The 18,647-nt window shown below is 37.8% G+C and overlaps 1 protein-coding gene across 4 annotated transcripts in view; it reads left to right on the top strand.

Annotated features, from left to right (window-relative positions):
• LOC149540703 (putative homogentisate phytyltransferase 1, chloroplastic) overlaps positions 1–18,647 on the top strand; it is a 137,973-nt gene that overhangs the window by 55,288 nt on the left and 64,038 nt on the right. For 3 of the 4 annotated variants that reach the window (XR_016356430.1, XM_089801802.1, XM_089801803.1), the window contains exons 7-9: positions 11,334–11,423; positions 11,639–11,740; positions 11,931–12,026. Coding sequence is in view for 3 of the 4 variants with exons in the window: in XM_089801802.1 (XP_089657928.1) it covers positions 11,334–11,423; positions 11,639–11,740; positions 11,931–12,026 (288 nt within the window). In the remaining variant the exon portion in view is untranslated. The remainder of the gene's footprint in view (positions 1–11,333; positions 11,424–11,638; positions 11,741–11,930; positions 12,027–18,647) is intronic. The other variant, XM_089801804.1, reaches the window with a different exon arrangement.

An 18,647-nucleotide genomic window follows, 5' to 3' on the forward strand; every position in this document is an offset into this window, starting at 1 on the left:
CGGTCCCATCAGTACTAGACAATGTCAAGAACTTCTAGGTGTTTGAAGATGATAGACATATCCTCAAATTCTTGACTAATTCAGATGTCTTCACAGCACAAATCATCGATGTCGAAGTGGATGAAGAAGCAGAGATCGATTTAGAAGGAGTTATGAGGTTGAAGACGAATACTATTCCAAAAGGAATGATTGAGTTAGAAAGAATATTCAACATGGACCAATTCAACAAGGTGCAATATCAACCCATAGGGGGTGATGAATGCGAAAAGGTAAATTTGGGAACAAAGAATTGTCCCAAAATAGTTCATATTGGGAAAATTTGCACACCTAAGTAGAAGGCGGATATACTGAGTTTGATGAAGGAATTCTCAGATGTAATTGCTTGGGGATATGAAGATTTGAAAACATATGATCCTTCCATCATCACACATACAATTCCACTGAAGGAAGGGAGTAAGCCATTTAGGCACTGACAAAGGCCAGTCAACCCTTTGTTAGAACCATTGATATTCCAAGAAGTAAAGTAGTTGCTAAATGCGCGGATCATCTTCCCAGTAAGGCATTCAACGTGGGTCGCCAATCTTGTCCCAGTTAGGAAGTAAAACAGAGAAATAAGGTTGTGTGTCGATTTCAGGAATTTGAACAAAGCATCAGAAAAGGATAATTATCCATTGCCATCACTAGATGAGGTCTTGCAAATTGTAAATGGAGCACAGATGATGTCATTTATGGATGGATACTCGGGGTACAATCAAGTAATTGTTGAAGAAGAAGATAGATTGAAGACAACTTTCACCAGAAAATGGGGAACATTTGCATACAGGAGGATGCCTTTTGGCCTGATCAACACAAGTGCAACATTTCAAAGAGCCATGGATTATGCTTTTAAGGACTTAAAAGACAAGTGCATTATCACTTACATGGACGACATAATAGTATTACTATTTTCAAAGAATAGAGAAGATCACATTCTGGATTTGAGGAAAGTTTTCACGAGATGTAGAAGGTTCGAAGTTTCTTTGAATCCAAAGAAATGTATGTTTGGAGTCACCGAAGGAAAACTTTTGGGACATGTAATTTCAGAAAAGGTTATCATGATAGATCCAAAGAGAGTGGAAGCAATTTCTAAACTTGGCATGCCAGCTAGCAAGAAAGAGCTCAAATCATTCTTCGGAAAGATCAATTTCGTGAGAAAGTTCATATCCGCATTCGCTGAGATTGTAAAGCCAATGAATGACATGTTAAAGAAAGATGCAAAAATGGATTGGACTCAAATAGCGAAGAAGGCATTTGAAGAAATAAAGCAGGCTATCATAAATGCACTAGTTTTAGTAAAAGCCCGGATTATGAGAGGCCATTCAATATATATTCTTTCACCTTTGATCATGCTTGTGCGGCCATTTTAGTACAGAAGAATGAGGTAGATGAAGAGCACCCAATAGCATTCATGAGTGCACCTTTCAGGGAGGCTGAATTGAATTATCCAAATGTGGAGAAACAAGCTTATGCCTTGGTGAAAGCGGTGAAGAAGTTCAGGCATTACATCTTAAGAAGCAAAGTACATGCAATTGTGCCTGACATAGCAGTGAAGACTCTTTTAATGCAAAGCGAACTTGGAGAAAGAAGAGGCAAGTGAGTCACCATTGTCCAGGAATATGACATAGAAATTCAATCGACAAAGCTGGTCAGAGGACAACATTTGGCGCAGGCCATGGCATCAGAAGGGCTTGGACTTGTGCAACAAGTTTACGAATTGGAGGATGTACACCCTGATGAATGGTATTAGGATATAATCAATTATTTGTTAAATCACTGATGCCCTTCACATTTGAATCCAGTACAAAAGCGAGCATTGAGATTCAAGAGCAAAAGATACATGTTGCAAGGAGCAGTGTTATACAAGCAGAATCATGAGGGGATATATTTGAGATGTGTTGGAAAAGAAGAAGCTAGGAACATTTTGGAATTTTTTCATGATAAATGGGGAATAGGACATGGATCAGATTTGCCTATGACACATTGGATACTGAGGGTTGGATACTATTGGCCAACCTTGTTCAAAGACATTCATGAGCACTTAAAGACTTGTCATGTTTGCCAGACATCGGCAAAGAGAGAAAGGAATCCAGCAATGCCTTTGCGGCCGATTATTGAGGTGAGACCTTTTGTGATGTGGGGACTCGATTTCATTGGTCCTATCAATCCACCTACTTGGCACAACACAGGTATATTCTAACCGCAACTGACTACTATACTCGGTGGTCAGAAGCTCAAGCTTTCAAGAATTGCATTGCTGAGATTGTCATCAAATTTTTAGAAGAAAAAAATTACTACTAGGTTTTGTTGTCCTGCTTTTGTATGTGATAATGGTTTTGCTTTCATTTCTTCGAAATTTCATACTTGGGCATTTGATCATGAGATCATATTAAAATTTTCATCAAGTTACTATCTCCAAGGAAATGGCCTAGTAGAATTCACAAACAAGAACCTTTTGACTGTGATTGGAAAACTTTTAGATAGGAACCCAAGAGATTGGCACACACAGTTAAGATACGCTTCGTGGGCAGACAGAACAAGAGTTAAAGAGTCCATAGGAATCACCCCTTATCATTTGGTTTATGGACAAGACCCTGTATTCCCAATTCAATTGAAAATTCCAACTTTAAGGTTCATATAGGAATACTATGATGAGAACGAAGACAAAGTCCAAGTTAGGTTGGCGTAACTGATGTAGTTAGATGAAAAAAGAGACGAAACCTTAGAAAAATTTGCAAAACATCAAGGGGTAGTAAAACGTTGGTTTGATAGAAGAGCGCAAAACAAGGCCTTTAGGATCTTTGACTTGGTCTTATATTGGGACAAAGCCCATGAAAAGAAAGGACAATATGATAAATTTGACAAACTTTGGAAGGGTCTTTTCCAGATTTCAGAAATCATCGGGGATAATGCATTTAGACTTAAGACACTCATAGGTGAGGATGCCCCACTGCCTGTCAAAGGGCAATTCCTCAAGCATTATTTCCAAGCCTAGGACTTTGTCTGGAGCCCTTTTTGTACATAGTTTAGGTTTGCTTTCGGTTAGTAGTTAGTTTTCTTTCCGTTCTTTAGAGTAGAGTTTGTTTTGGACCATTTGGCCCAAAGGTTAGAGTAGTTTCCCTTTCAGTTGGTTAGAGTAGATTTCTTTTAGTTGTTTAGTTTAGGTGTTGTGAAGGAGCTCGGTTTAATTTGCATCAAGTCATTTGATTTGGGATCTTTTAGCTGCCCTTAGTTGGAGAGCAGTTTTGGTTTTGGGCCTTTGCAAGAGCAAAGGGGGTCCATGTTACCACTCGCGGGTAAGGTGTGCAGATTTTACATTTTTGGTGACAAAATAGAGTCTGTCTTGTTCATTTCTCAACTACATTTGGCAAGGTTCAGAGGTTAAAGTATGTGCTTAGTCATTAGTTTATGGTAGAACTTGTACTAAATTTGGGCAGAACTCGATAGAGGTTCTTAAGTTATCTTTGACATGGTTACAACATTCTACTCACACTTAATTGCTCTGAGTTCTTGATGTTTTGAAGTGAATTTGGACTTAGTAGAATCTTACACTTGCTTCAGCACCACTATGGTCTTCCAAACCCTCCGCAAGCTTCATTGCTTGCAAGCCAAACAAAAGATTTGAGAAAAAAGAAATATCACAAGAAAAGAAAAATGAGAATTTATGCAAAAGAAAAGACGGTATCAAACTGAAAATAAAGATGAAATTTGGTTCAAGGGTGTGCAATCATCTTTACCGGTGCTATAAAAATAATCACTAAAGGTAGAACCATGATTGTGGTGCCACAGTGATAACTCTGCTGGGGCTATAGACACTTGATTGGCAGCGGGACTCTATTGAGGTTGCTTTTGAAGTAAGGATATTATAATAGCCAAGTTTAATGGATCTGAGAGATTATCAAGTTTTTATCGAGCGGGGAATAAAACATTTGCACACATGTGAGTAACTTATGGTCAGGGTGTTTAGGATCAATTTGAGAGTTCTTTCCCTTATTGAGTGCTTGTCCTTAAGTAGATTTGCAGATAGGCCATCTTGAGATTTTTTGTTCTAAGTTATTTTGTTCTTGAAATGTTCGGGAACATTTCACCCGTGGAGTTGCCAGATGTTGTGAGGTTCTCACATCATCGCCCCAAAATTTTGGGGACCCCCCTTTTTTGATTGCCTTAGCGAATTTTTTGAAGTTGTCCAAAAGTTCCCAATTTTAGAAAATTTTACACCTTGGACGCCTTCGGGCTAGGAGAAATGGTTAGATTTGTTTTTCACCCGGTTTTAACTTGATTTTCTGAAACTGGTAATTTTTATCCTTAGGCCAAACAAATTTCAAAGAGAACATTTTTTCCATGGTTAGAACCATAGTTTAAAAAATCGGTATCGGCAATATCTCAGCCGACTCAAAAATTTAGAAAAACTCGGAATCGGCAAAAACTCGGTCAAAAATTCGGCAATGAATCGACACTTTTATCGAACATTTGAAAATATAAAATTCCTGAATTTTTTTTTAAAAAATGCATACATACATCAAATTTGTAGAATATATAATAATTTGAAAATTGAGATATCCACCATATATCATTTGAAGTTCAAACCAATATTATAGTATTAGAAAATAGATTTACAAAATAATAAACAATAAAATAAATACTAAAATCTATATAGGTTTTAATTAAAAATAAATAAAATTAAGTTTTAAAGTTCTAAAGTTTAAAGTTTAAACAATGAAACATTACAAAGTTTAATTTTAAATAAATATATAAAAAATTTAAAAGAAAATCAATAAAAAAAAACCTAGTTTGAAGTCGATGTAGGCTGGGAGTCGATGTACGCTAGGAGTCAATGGAGGCTGGAAGTGGATGCCAAATATTGTGAATGGCAAATGCAGAGAAAGTCGAAGGCAAATGCGTAAGGCAGGCAATCACATTTTTAATCCAAATCTGTTGCGGATGCAGGTAGCCATGCTGCTGTCGAATTGAAGGATGATCGATGACTTTTCAGGAACAAAAAAAACACATACATAAGTAGAAACAAAAAAAACAAAACCTAACACCCAAGCATTGACGACCGACGACTTTTCAGCAATTTTTTGCAATGATATTCTCATTTTCGTGCGATATATTCTGATATTTTCAGCGTGGGTTTTTCCTTTATTTCATTGCCGATATATGGTGCGACATATTCGGCTTGTAAAGTGGACCACGAAATACCATGAGTTTGGCGATATATCGCCGATATTTTAAACCATGGTTAGAACAATACTCGACAAGATAAAATTTACAATTTTAATTTTTGGGACTAAGACGATTTATTTTGGAAATTGGATATAATTGTATAGACTTCAATATTTTCAAAATGAATTTTTTTAGATTTAATTGTTTTGGAAAATCTTGAATTTTTCGGTGAAAAAAGAAATTTTGCGAGAGTGAAATTAAATTGGAAAAGTTGATTTTGGAATGCTAGGAAAATAATTTATATTGAAAAAACAATTAATTGCATTGCAAAATCGAAATAGACTTAATTGCAAAATTTTGCATTAGATTGGTTAAAATTGCATTGAAATTTTAAAAAATATTTAAAGAGATTGGTAAATTAAAATTGAAAAATAAATTTTGGCTTGCTAAATCCAATTTTAAATGATATTTTAATTACCAAAAGGTCATTAAATGAAAATTTTAACATCTCCAAGGCTTTCTTAATTTTGTTTTGCAATTTTGGTCCTAACTGGCAATTACAAATGCAAATTTCACTAAGGCGCAAAATTAATTTTTGGCTTGGCATTTAATTTTGGACCATGAATGGTGGCCTAATATAATTTTTTGTCTCTCCTAGGACTAGTTGGTCAGCCTAGAGGAGGTATGAGAGTGTGATATAAGAGGGCTTCCCCCCTCTTCCATTTCTCATTCCACCACAAGCCTCTTCTCTACTAGGCGATTTTTGTAATCAGCCTTCTGCAAGGATCAGATTTTTCTTGTGTTTGGCGATTTTCCCTTGGAAGAGTAGCTCTCTAAATTGGCAATTTTTCTCTTGGAAGACAAATTCAGCCTTGGAAGAATTGTTTTGGGAAGCATTTTCTAAATTGGCAATTTTTATTAGGGCAGATTTGTGCTTCCTCTTGCTTTGGCAATTTGGTCAAGGACTGATTTTCTTGCAATGGACTGCGATTTTACACCAGATCTGGGCATTATTCTTTGGTAGAGGATGACTAATTGAAGTCTGATTTTTGGCAAGGTGTGGACAGTTTCAAAGAGCTTAAAATTTTGATTTTGCAAAGAGAATTGAATTTTCTTTAGAATCTGATCCGAACTTCAAAGAAAACCCGACTATTGGTAAAGGTAAATTCAATTTATTCTAGAGCTGAAAGGTGGTTCTTAAGTGGATTTCACTTCTTGTTGTTGCTCGGTTTTGTTTCCCTTATGTTCTTCTTGCATTCATTATCCACCACTTCATCATCCCATCTATAGGTTGAAGATTGGAGAGATAAGTGTAGATTCCATGATATGACATTTGGCGATGGAGAAATAAGCTAGACCACCCTAGGAATGAAGTTGGGAGATATAAGTGTAGTCCATCCTAAGGTAATGAAGGGGCATAAATAAGTGGTAGTCCAACCCCTAGGTTGAAGATTGGACATTGATAAGTGTAGTGATAGGACTTGGCGAGGCAGAAATAAGTTAGAATCCATTGATAAAAAGAAGGTTGGAGATCAATAAGGGTAGTCCATATCACTTAAAATGAAGGGGTAGAAATAAATGTTTAGGATGGTAGATGTTAGTGCAAGTAAGAACCCTAAGGGAATGAATACTAAGAAAGAAAAAGAGGACATGATGCCCAAGACCACCTTCTCAAAGGTGAGGCAAATAACTGATACCAATATCAGTACAGTGAACATGATACAGCTAAAGGATAGACTAAAGGAAGGACAATTCCCCATGGCAAAGAAGATTTACAAAAGTGGAATTGTACACGTAGTAGCCTTCCCTCCTACCTTCCCTTGTCCAGAATTGGTTATGGAATGTGCATCTAGGTTTGATTTGGTTAGCAAATCCATCATTTTTGATGAAGGGAAAAGAGTGTTAGCCAACATTGGCGGATAGGTGATTGAAGAAGCATTTAACATTCCCCAATATAAGAGCATGACAGTGGTAATGATGGATCAGGCGGCCAAGTCATTTCAAGATAACCAAGAGGCTTATTTCATACATCTAAAACAAGATTGGCTTCACGAAGGAAAGAAGGGAGTCACCAAATCATCTAGGCTTATCGTGTCAGACTTCAAATTGGAGTATGGCGACCTCATTGTGCTTCTCAGCCGGATCATGGGCCTAGCTCAAGGTATGCAATTCAAAAACTAGATGTACTTCTTTATAGGTGAAATTGAAAAAGGAAAAAGAAGATTTGATTGGGCTAGGATCATAAGTGAGAATCTAGAATTGCAACTTAGGACCGTGTAAAATCAAAAGCAATTCTATATGGCGTCCTATTTGTTCTATTTGATTGCGAGGTTATATGAAAATCCGGGACTTAAGGCATTAGGAATAATTGGCAATGGGCTGGGGCAATGTTTGGGGCATGATTGCTACCCACAGCTTCAATTGCACAACAAAGATTATAAAATATTTTGTGATGTCTTTTCCTTGAAAACGATAAGGATATTGCAAGGGACACCCGCTAAGAGGCTCTCATCGGAAGCAAAAGAAAAGATTAAGAAATATGTTAGTTGGTTCGTCCAATTTCTGCAATTCACCTATATTAGAGTAGTAGGAAGCACAGTATGTCTCAAGAGACTTCCAAGCTACAGAGAAAGAATTGGAATGGTATCAGCTAGGATGGTACAGAGCAAGGCAAGGATTGGATCCTAATGGTCTTATCAAGACATCTCACAAAAATACATTCAAGCATGTTCCTACTATAGAAGATTTCTGGGCCAATGCACGGGATGACTTTCGCGTGAGAAAACTAGCTTTCTCAAGATTGTCAGTGAGCATGATGAGGGCAATTAGATGGAGAGGTTCCTGAACAACTAGAAAATGATGAAAATGTGTTGAGAGAAGATTATAATATAGTGGAGGGAACAAAATTGAATTCAGTGGGTTGGAATGATTACCATGATCCTTCCTTGGAGGTGGTTACAAGAGCAGTTGATTTGCACATCGAGTTGTGGTACAATGGGAAGTTGAGGAAATTACAAAGTCAAAGGGTACACCTTAGTTATGAAAAGATGAAGCCAAAGGAAGGTCCAGCAGAATCAGTTGGATAGAAGGGTGAAGGAAGTAGCCAACAGCAAGAAACGATTAGAAGAAAGAAGAGAGATTTGGAGGTTGAAAAGGGTAAAGAACATCAGAAACCTCTAGCAAAGAGACAAAAAACAGCACCATCAAGAGAAAATATAATTGAGGCTAGAGATCAAGAAGATAATACAAGTGAACAAAGGGCAACGGTAGAGGTGAGCTCCAATTCAGAATCAAGTGGTTACAGTGATAGCACCGAGTAAGCCAAGCACCTATGGTCGTTGGTGATGATCAGCTAATTGAACCAAATCCATGCACCACACCACTATGATTAAAGAAAATGCTTCTGCCAAGAGGTGAGGTAGTAACTGCCCAAATAGTCGAAGACATCCAAGGATTAATGGAAAAGGGTGATAGTGAGAACTAGAAAAGAATGGCAAAAACAGTGGCAAAGGTGATTAGGAGCGACGGTGATGGTCATCGGAAGGTTCAAAATGCTATACCAACAGTTAACAAGGCATTGGATGAGATTGCAGGTCAGGAATATGAAATACTAGAGCAGAACTTGGGAAGAAACATAGATGACATAGAATGTGAGGAGATCTAGGAGGGTATAATTTCAATCAGAGAAAGGTTGAGGAAGGCAAATAAAAGGATCATAAAGTTGGAGGCCGAGAACAAATATTAGAGAGATTGCAAGCCTATCCAATAGTTGCACCAGACAGCCCTTCCTCAAGACAGCGGGAGCAACATAGAAGAGATATTGGCTCAGTTGCATGGAAGTCAAGGATTGGATCCATGATACAATCCAAGACGAGTGAAATTTCTTACCTTCCTTTATCTCGACATTTCGGTCATTAGTGACTGTTAGAGACAAATCTAGAATATTTTAAGTAGAGTGGAGAGATTTCCTTCTAGTCAAGGATTTAGCTATTCCCAAGCTACAAACATTCATTGGGCTACCAGAAAAATATTTGGAAAGGGCCAAGTTGGTTGATGAAGGAGTATTGAGTACGGTTGAATCTTGGTTTGTTGGCTTGACTACCAGATTGAGAACATTGGAGGAAATATAGAATGCGATTGCATAGCACTGCCTGGGCGTTGACACTTCCATTTCAACGATGATGAGCGACGTTGGGGCGGCACTTGATTTTGAAGATATCAAAGAGCAGAGCATTAATGAGACAGAGTTGGGATCAAGATTGGATGAGTTAGGGAAGGTTGCTATCAAGAAGAAACATTTGGGCACCCTTGCCTCCTTCAATGCCTTTATCGGATATGCCAAGGAATATGAGAAGGACTATGAGAAGACACTACAAGGAGCAATCAACAGGATGAATTCAGCTGAGCTCAAGGTGAAGCATACACCTTGCCCTCCCATGGAGGAAGTCAATGAAAGGCTAGCTAAGTTCACTGCCTTGGCTAAAAGGATGAAAGAAAAAGGGAGATTTATATTAGAAGATCATTTGATGTAAGCCCAAGTGGCAATTTCTCTTTCTTCTTGGATAGGACAAGTGTCTAATTTTGATTGGCTACCATTTTGGTGCCTTCTCATTGGTTGCCACTTTTCCTTTTTTTCATTGGTCTATTGATGAGGTGGCGTCTTCTCATTGGCCAATGGGTGGCAACCCTAATTAGGGTTTCTAGGATCCAATCTGGAACGTTGGTTTTGGCTTTTTATCTCTACCGTCGGTTGTAAATTTGGCCTCTATATAAGGCCATTCGCTCTCATTTGTAAAGGGTCAGAGAAAATTGTTGCTAAGATAATGCCAAAATTGCTTTTCTTTCTCATTGTTGTGACTTGCATGGTGATTAAGAACTTTTGGTATTGTTGCATGGTTTCTACTTCCAATAGTTAGAATAAGATTTTCTTTGAAGTTGTTAAAATAGATTTCATTTCAAGTTGTTAAATAGAGAGAAGAGTAGATGGATAGTTGCATGGTAGTATTAGTGGATGTTTGATAGGGATCTATAACTAGGCCACTAGCATCCTAGCAGCTTGTTGGGAAGCCTTGTGCGATAAACTAGTTCTTTTCCTTTGAATCATTGCATCTATGGAGGTAGAGCTGCCGATTAGCTTTCATTAGATTTGATCCCCATCCATTTGCTAATCTTTCCATTCACACGAGTAGGAGTAGAATAGCAAGTAGTATAGTATTTGGAGTTTTCAAGGAGAAGGTTAGGAAGGCATAAGTCATTAGAACATTCATCCTTCATCACCATCACCATTTCCATCAACATCATCTGGAACCCATACAAAACCATCGTCACCACCATCCCACCAAAAGTCCAAGTTGTCCTCAAAGAAATAGTGTAAGGCCGCCTACATGATTACTAGCAAATCACATCGATAACTGAGTTAGTATCCATAGGTGTAAGGAACATTGGAGTTTTGCTTATGTCTTCATGAGCATTAACTTTTCAAGAGAGGAATTGTGCGTTATAAAATTGCTATATGTTATGTAGTGGTAAAAAACTGACATCAACACAAACCTACGAAATAATTGTTATATGCATCCCATGATGCAATATTTCCAACAGGGACAGTAAGTAATTGTGTTTTGCCTCTATAACTTTGAAGGCCAATATTAAGAAATGGTTCCATGTTCATTAGTTTACTCTTTTTTGATAGTTATGACCTTTTATTTTCTTGAAATCCAAAACACCTATTTAGAACACTATTTACTCTTGTAGGTTATCAGAGATTTAAAATTTCATTGTTGATGTATAATGTCATGACTCATAACTAATGCAGTCATTTTCTGCCTGGATATCAACAAATGCATGCCTGGAAGTTCTTGCATGTGTATGATGGGTTTGTGGCTTGTTAATAAAAAACTAGCTTTGCACCTTGTAGAAACTATTTTAATGGAAATCAAAGATATTATTATATCATCATATTACCTTCTAAAATAATGGCTGGTGTTTTTATTTGCTTCTTCATCTTCCACCATTTGGTAAGAGAATTTGAGAATGAGAAGCATATCATAACTAACATTTGAGGTGTTATATATTAGATGCAACTGGGGAATGCTTTTAACAAGTTTAAATCCTGAAAATATCCAATGATGCAGAGTCTAGGTATTGGAGTAATGGTTGGATCAGCACCTTTACTTTGGGCACTCTCTGTCAGCCTAGTCCTGGGAACTGCATATTCAACTGATGTGAGATCTCTTGTTCACATATCAATTATGACTATTATTAGTTTTTCAATTCATTAGACATTTGATAACTGGGGTGGACATCTGAAGTTTTTTAGCCATCAATTTTTGAGAATATTTTTGGCAGGATTTAGACAATGTTGGAATTTGCATTTATGCATAATTGGAATAAACCATTCTTGTTCTCTGCCTTACTTGGTAATTTAATTTTGTATCAGCTTCCATTTTTAAGATGGAAACGATCTGCTGTTGCTGCTGCCAGCTGCATATTATGTGTGAGAGCAATTGTAGTTCAACTTGCTTTTTACTTGCACATGCAGGTAAAAATGGACGATTTCTCTTATAAATCCTTCAAAAAATCTTGAGATAATCTAAATGTTCTTTTCTATTATCTCATCTTTCTAGCATTCTAAGGTTGAAGATTCCTATTCTAGAAATCATTCTATGTTCTCTTATCAGAAACAGTACCAGGAGTTGCCTACTAAAAATTCTCCTATTCAAACTTTTCAGAGTTTTGTATACAAGAGAACAGCAATTTTAACCAAGCCTTTGATATTTGCTACGGCTTTCATGTGCTTCTTCTCAATTGTGATAGCTCTTTTTAAGGTAAAATTTCTTGCTTTAAAACATATAAGTAGTTTAACATTGTAATGAGGTGTTGAACATGGCTATACAACCAGAAAAGAGAATTCTGAACATAGCATGTGCTTGTGTCTGTAATAATAGAAGTCGAGCTATCTTGATCGAAAATTCCCTGTGGAATTATGTTTGTTTTACACCACTGACTTCCACCCATAACAAATCATGCTATCCCTAATTGATGAATTCTATTATAGCAAGATCATTACTTTTCTAGTCCTGTTAGGACCTCAGCACAAGCAAATTAAACTGTGTTCAAAGTATATGAGGTCCAAGTGGATCTTTGGAAATTATGCATTTGTATATTATTTCTATGTGAAATGTTGTATGCCATATGCCCCACTTGTTTTGAGTTGTAAAAATTAATCAACATTGGACATGAAATAAATTTGACTGTTTATTTCTTTCTTTTATATATTTGAGTCTTGACTTATTGCTAATTGAAAAGGAGTTTTAGGTCTGAATATTCAGTTTGCTTGACTTAATTCCTAAGTGCCTGTAATGCTTCCTTTTTTAATGACCTAGATTTTGCCCTAAATTACAATTCCAACATAATCCATAAAACATATCTTTCCAACTAGGGTTAGGAACATCAACTCAATCATATGATATAAGAAATCCCATTAGTGGAGTTCCTTTGTAATGTCCCGAGTTGGAGCTTTCCATCTCACAACCAATCATAACTTAGTCTGGTAGTGTTGAGAAGAAAAAGTTTACTGACCTCAAGACTGATTAAAATCTCGAGGGATAAACAATCCCTTGTGCCACCTTGTAAAGACCTGAACTAGCTTCTAATTGGAATGCTGAAGAGCAAACTGATTTTTTTGGTTTTTATGATATAACAGAATTGCATATATAAATAATTAAAAATAAATAAGGCTCACACAATGGATTTCCAGTTTCATTTGCAAGAACTTTCAGTGTAACCAATATTCCAAAAAACCATAAATTGATGCCCTCTCCTGAGTCCTGATTGCTTAATTGCATATAAATAACAATTACAAATGACAATGTAGAACCTGGATATGACGGCAGCACATAGCCCAGCAATCTCCAACTGAATCTTCAATCACGTGTGCCTGGGAATTGAAGAACCAGCATAATACAAAATCGCAGGACCACCAAAATGTATTAGCCGCTTGTCAAGTTGATTGCCGCCCCCTCAAAATATTGAAATGCTGGACCCAAATTAGATTGCAGTTCATAAACATAAAATCGCAGGCCCTGTAATTATTAATTCTGGGCTATAATGGGAGTTGTGGGTCAGGGAGATGGCTTTGGATCCACTTGCTGCCCAGCCTCTATAGTCACGATTTGGCTCAGAGATTGCCAATTGTGCAAACGAGAATCAAAATGCTGCCTAGCAGTGATAAATCAGTGTTCAGTAATGTCTCAATTTCGAACTACTTCAACACTAGATATTTGTCAAGAATATTTCAATGATTTCTCTTCTCACATCCACAGAATACTACCAGCAACGAATTTCCCATAGGCACAGATTAAATAGTAGGGAAAATGGGCAATTGAATACTTCAGCACAATTGCCAATGACAATATCACAGAACTTTCAGAATTCAGAAGAAACCCTCAGCCAGGTGCACAAGAAATTTTATAATATTCAAGGTGCTTTTCTTTTCGAATGAAGTCATATTTATAAGATTTTGTGCAACCTGGCTTCATCTTGACACTTCTCACTTAAGCATCCCTTTATAATATAAAGTCCACTTACTTTATAATATAAAGCGCATTAAATAATCATTGAGTTTGGAATTAATTGCAATAACCATGACTTCATCAGATTAATTTGCCCAAAGCCCAAAAGCAGAATGATAAGTACCCAACAATGTCAGAACTGCCTTGACCAAAATAGGAACTGGCCAGAAGTGACTTACTAAAAATAGTAAGTCCAAAAATAGCATATCCATATCAAAGACCCCCAAAACCGAATGTCAACTGATGGGGATCGCAGCTGACAAATTAAAAATCTAGGAACCTGCTAAATCGGGGATATTACCCACTTCACTTCTACTTGCACTTTGGTGAGCTAGGTGATCCCGACACTAGATATAATAAAGAGACTTAATGAAATAAAAGATTAAATATGAGAGTAACTTTAATATCTACTTAGTACTAATTGCTAATTTGAACTAATTCTAATAATGACAACTAAAAAAGTACACTATAGAGCCAGAGTATTGAACTCCGTGAGCTCACTACCTAGGACACATGCGTGGGTGTGGGTATGAGATGACCGTATAGTGCGTGTTTGTCTCATATAGAAAGTGCAAAATATGGCACAAAACCCAAGAAAAATAACAAAATATAATGTAACTAACATTAGAATGTGAATGGAATAACAAAACCAGTAGGTTAGTGGAAACACAAGGACAAGGAGAATGAAGAACTTACAACCTCTAGTGAAAGTTGGGAAAACCAAGAAGCTGCTCTACAATCTTCTCCTTTCAATGAATCTGCACACACAAACGGGAACAAGTGTTGGGATTGTTTGGAGACTTGCCCCAGTCAAGTCCCTACTTTAATGTTTCTACCTCCACAATAGTTAGATAGACAATCGGTGATAGATAATTAACGATGATAATCGACAAACAATATACAATAGCTAAATAGCAAGCATATGATCAAGATAAAGTGATGTGCTATCAAACACTAGTAAGGATTTATTGAGAGACTCCTTTTCACAAGAACTAAGCCAAGATTGACGGACTAAAAGAAAAAACCAATGAGAGATAATGAACAAGCTATTCAACTGTGGTATGAAGCATAAGAATGTAGTGAATAACTTGTATATGTGTAGAGTCAAGAAAATGGAATTGGAGGGCGAAAAGGGAACCAAGAAGTGTGTAGAGTGTGTGAAGAAGCATAGAGGCCAAATGAGGTAAAAACTGGAGATATAATGGTCAAATTTGAATCTAGGCGATGGTTGGTAGAGTAATCACTCGTTACATTTCAGGTTGGCAATGTTTAACGCCTCAACAACTTTGCACGTATACTGATTCATGGGACAAGTCCGCAATGTGCAGAGTCTAGACATCTCCATGGCATGCATGTGTCTTGGGTTGTTTAGGTTTCATGGCCAAGATTTTGAATGGGTGGTGGAAAAAAATGGAAGGCCTAATGGATTTCGTTTCATAGGGTTGCCCCCAGCTAGAAAACCCTAAATTATTTTTGAGTCACATCTAACATGCAAGCTATAGGTGAACATACCAGATGATGAAGACAATTTGTAGACAAAGACCATTGATGACATGGTAATATGGGAGGCAAGCTGTGTCATGCCAGATAACCATACGATGTAGTGATATTGATGGTGTGTCACAAGAAGTGACGAAAGCTAGGCAATTGTACGATAGGGTGGCTTTTGATAGTGTGCCAACATGCATAGCAAAAGTTAGATAGGTATGTGATAGGGCGGCTTAGACATGCACTAATATGCATAGAAAAAGCTAGATAGGCATGTAATAGGGAGATTTAGATCACGTCAATACACGTAGCAAAAGCTAGATAGGCATGTCATAGGGTGACTTAGATCACGTTAGTTCATGTAGAAAAATCTAGATAAGTGTATGAAAGTGTTGCAAAGCACCGAAGTTGTAACACCTAAGGACTCAAAAAGGGTCCTGGAACTTTTCTAAGTTGTAATAAGGTCCCATGTGATCTCTCATTATAATAAGGCTCAATAAGCCAAATTGTTATGTATAGGGCATTCTAAAGCATTTAGGTCTTGGTGGTTGAAGTTGGTTAGCGACCACTCCAAGATGGTAGGAAAGTGTTTTGATGTATTTGATGTCTTCATGGGTCATTCTAGACCATTTTCAATCATCTTGGATAGGTTCTAAGCAAATTTGCATTTCTTGTCAAAAAGTTGTAAAAGTTTGTAATGACCCGTACCAATAGGCCACTAAACAAAACCCTAAATTTAATACATTGCTAAAATAAAAGAAATAATAGTGCCAATGTATTCATTCAATGAAAACCAAATTTTTTTTACAAATGATATGGCAAATTTCAGCACCAAAACATTATGACATAGCACATTACAGAGAAACCCTAACTGGCTGTATACAATTAAGAACTTGTTGCAACTACAGATTGAAATGAAGAACCTGGATTGATCAAATGGTGGAGACTGAATGCTGAAGATGATATGGTGAAAGTGCAACTCCACTGGAAACTCCAAACCAGCAATTAAGCACAAGTGAAAGGACTGAAATATCCTTCCCACAGTTGCAATAATTCAGGTGATCTTTCACACCCTCGAAATTGCGTACCAATTGAGAGTTTTCGTTCTCAATGGCCAATTGTGACTACTTGCAGAAACCCTAGGCTCTACAACGCACATCAGCAAAAATTCAATAATAAAACTTGATGATAGGCAATGAGCCCTCAATGCCTATTTATTCTTTTTTCCTTGATAGGTCGGCCTCCTTTTTAATTTTTCTCCGCTTCTTCCGGCAACCTCTAGAAGATTTTTTTTATTTAATTTATAAAGTTACCTTGTAATATATATTTTTAATTGATAACTTTATAATTAACTCCAAAAAAATGGGACATTACAGGTCCGCCCCTCCTAAAATTGCTTGGCCTCAAGCTATCTTAATGCTGGATGCTGCAAAATCACTTCTCCCTCCCAAGTAGCATCTTCAATAGGTAAATCTTTCCACTTAACTAGATACTCTCTGATTACTTTCTAGCGAAGCTGCTTCTCTCTACTATCCAGAATGGATTCTGGCACTAAGATCAATTTCCCCTCACCATCCAAGAGAGGTAATACTGCAGAAGGCATCACATTCTGACCCAACACCTTTTTGAGGCGTGATACATGAAACACATTGTGCACTCTACTATTTGTGGGAAGCTCCAACTCATAAGCCACCTCACCAACTCATTTGATGATCTTGAATGGTCCATAATAGCGTGGCTTGAGTTTCTTTGTACCACTCTTCTTGAGAGATTGTGGGGAGGGGGTCCTATTGCCATTCTAGGGGCCAACACGACGATAATCTACCTCTGCATGCATGCACCAGAAGGCATTAGAGGTATTGAATCCGACTAATCAATCAGTTAGGCAGGCAACTACTGAAATGTCGTCTGCCGAGTTGTCCACCACCGCCTATAGAATTGTGGGGCATTGGGGTTAATAATAGTTGGGGCCCACCCTGCATGCATATCGAGGGAGGAACAGCCCTGCATCCACCCTGCTGCTGCATCGCCCCGTATATTTGAAGGGCAATCAATCAATTCCCTTCTTATGGTTGAGTCGCCTAAAATTTTATGGGCCATCCCCATTAGCAGAACAGTGTTCATTCCCCACCCCTACCCTCCTCTCCTAACCGACGGTCTCGGCAACGGGAGCAGCGGAGTTTCTAGTTCATTAAGAAGTGAATCAAATCAGCAACTATATAAATTACGCTAGTCCCCCTTTGCCATAGTAGGGGCCCGGGAACGGCTCGAACCCTTACACGCCCTTCAATATATAGGGGGGGTAGGGGGTTACATATTCTAGACGTAACATGCGACCCTGCCCCATGTGACGTATGTAAGTAAGGGGTATGATGCAGGAGCATCTTGAATGAAAAATTATTGGAAAAAAAAAAAATTGAAAAAAAAAAAAAAAACTGGAGGAGAGAGAAAGTGACGAAAATTAGAGGAGAAATAATAAAAAAATAAAAAGGGGAAAAAGGAGAAAAGAAAGAAAAAGAGGATTTCTATTTTCGAGGTGCATGGGTGGCATAATAGAAAAAAATAAAAAATAAATGGTTGTCATTCCATTTATCGAGGTATGTGGGTAGAATTCTAGAAAGTTATGAATATTGTAGAAAGTTGTGGAAGTTGTAGAAGGTTGTGGAGGAATTCTAGAAGGTTGTGGATAAGTCATGCATGGGGTGGTAAGTGCCTATTTAAGCAAGGCATATGAGCATTTCTAAATCAAGCTCAAGGGGAAGCTTGAGAAGGAGAAGCTCAAGGGGAAGCTGGAGGAGTAGAAGCTCAAGGAGAAGCTCAAGGAGTAGCTTGAGGAGTGGAAACTTGGAAAGCTTGGAAGGCTTCAAGGTGTTAAAGAGAAGGAGGAAGTGAAGAGTGAGTTTTCCTGAGTCTGTGGACAAAGCGCCGAATGTGAGGCAGTTTACAGCAGGATTGTGATGGAATTGTGAGTGTGTAGACAGAGCGCCGAATGTGAGGCAGTTTACACTTGGATCTTGGATTAAGTTTGTGAGAAGAGCTAGTGATTGCGGTTTAGAAACAAGGAGGTTGCTTGGTGGCTTGCGAGCACAAGTTGAGATCTCAGAGCTTTCTACCAGAGTGTGGATCTGGGCTAGCTTGGGTTTGGATTGGATCTTGAGAGATCTTGTTGCATTCTTTGTCATGAGCTGGTAAGGGTGGTGTGGCCCTTTGTCAGTGGTATCAGAGTGTACCTTTGTCAGTGGTATCAGAGCGTACCTTCATCAAGTGGTATCAGAGCCGTACCTTCATTAGTGGTATCAGAGTAGTACCTTTATCAGTGGTATCAGAGCAGGAGTTCCTGAGTGTACAAGCAGATCGCCGAAGTGTGAGGCAGTTTGTACCAAGACC

This window comes from Cupressus sempervirens, chromosome 9 (genome assembly GCF_028749045.1).
Source record: "Cupressus sempervirens isolate cs-2001-9-10 chromosome 9, ASM2874904v1, whole genome shotgun sequence".
Taxonomy (NCBI): Eukaryota; Viridiplantae; Streptophyta; class Pinopsida; order Cupressales; family Cupressaceae; genus Cupressus; species Cupressus sempervirens.